The sequence below is a fragment of the Amphimedon queenslandica genome, unplaced genomic scaffold, assembly GCF_000090795.2.
Source record: "Amphimedon queenslandica unplaced genomic scaffold, v1.1 AMPQUscaffold_2307_Cont25691, whole genome shotgun sequence".
In the NCBI taxonomy this organism is placed as follows: domain Eukaryota; kingdom Metazoa; phylum Porifera; class Demospongiae; order Haplosclerida; family Niphatidae; genus Amphimedon; species Amphimedon queenslandica.
In genome coordinates, this window is record NW_003557358.1 from 1 (window position 1) to 1,280 (window position 1,280).

General features: G+C 33.6%; 1 protein-coding gene across 1 annotated transcript; it reads left to right on the forward strand.

Annotated features, from left to right (window-relative positions):
- Positions 1-8: 8 nt before the first annotated feature.
- Positions 9-1,143, forward strand: LOC100638282 (annexin-B12-like; the record flags this gene model as incomplete). Its single annotated transcript, XM_003392028.1, has 5 exons — positions 9-107; positions 377-433; positions 522-568; positions 889-955; positions 1,068-1,143. Coding segments are annotated over exons 1-5 (346 nt in total), but the record flags the coding sequence as incomplete, so codon positions are not given.
- Between the last annotated feature and the right edge of the window lie 137 nt (positions 1,144-1,280).

The following is a 1,280-nucleotide window of genomic DNA, read 5'->3' on the forward strand; positions in this document are numbered from 1 at the left end:
TTATTACCATGACTCCATTTTTATTAGAATATAAACAAGATTTAGAGAAGCACATTCACAGTGAAACTTCTGGCCACTTTAGGAGACTGTTGATATCACTCACTGCTGTAAGAGAGAGAGAGAGAGTGGTCGCTATCACTATAATAAGCAAAGGCACAAAATACTAGCATTAATAGTTATGTGACATTTTCTATTATTTACTATATTAGTAGTGGTTGTGTAGAAGTTACAAAAATAAAAAATATTAATTTTAAAGGAGAGGGTGATAGAAAACAATACTTATATGAATTATCAATATTTATTATAAATGTAGGAGAGAGAGAGAGCATGAGGTACTATTGGATATTCTATTGGATACATTGTTTTATTATCTTAGGCTGCTCGTGATCCTGACAGTATTGTTGATAAAAGCAGAGCTAGGCAAGATGCTCAGGTCAGCAGTGATATTTATTAGTACAATAGTCATCACTAGCCTGTACATGTAGCTAGCATTAGTAATGTACATCATTGTATTGTTATAGGCTCTTTATAAAGCTGGCGAGGGAAAGTGGGGAACAGATGAATCAACGTAAGTAGAAGAGGGAGAGAGAGGAGGAGGAGGAGGAGAGAGTAAAGATATGTTATGATGAACATTATGAATGATGATGATATAATGCAACTGAAATGACTCTTGCAGTCCTACTCATGTTGTGCTCTTTCCTCCTCCTCCTCCTCTCCCTTTCTCCTTTACATTCCAGTATTGACATTTATTTTATTCAATTTAAGCCATTTCCTATAATGAATTGTTGCATAGCAATATAAATTAGGACTTAGAGATGTTTGAATTTGTGTAGTTATTGTGTAATTTATCATTATTATTATTATTATTATTATTTATTATCATGACAGGTTTAATCAGATTCTGTGTGCTAGAAGTTATGCTCATCTTCGTCTTGTCTTTGAAGAATACTCAAAAGTGAGGATAGAGGATTCACATGTACATGTACATATGTACACATGTATGTGTGAGTTGACTGTGTTCTTATGCTCAATGTATTCTAATCTCTAATGATTGTTACTAATTTTAGATATGCAAGTATGACATAGAGCAGTCCATTTCCAGGGAGATGTCAGGTGATCTTAAGACAGGGATGACAACAATTGGTAATCAGTACATAATCTACTAATGGACTGTATGTACAGTGACATTATTACTATTCATGCTCTATTGATTGATGACTTCATTGCACGATGCCTCATTTTTATATCTTTGTGTAGTGAAGTGTGTTAGAAATCTTCCT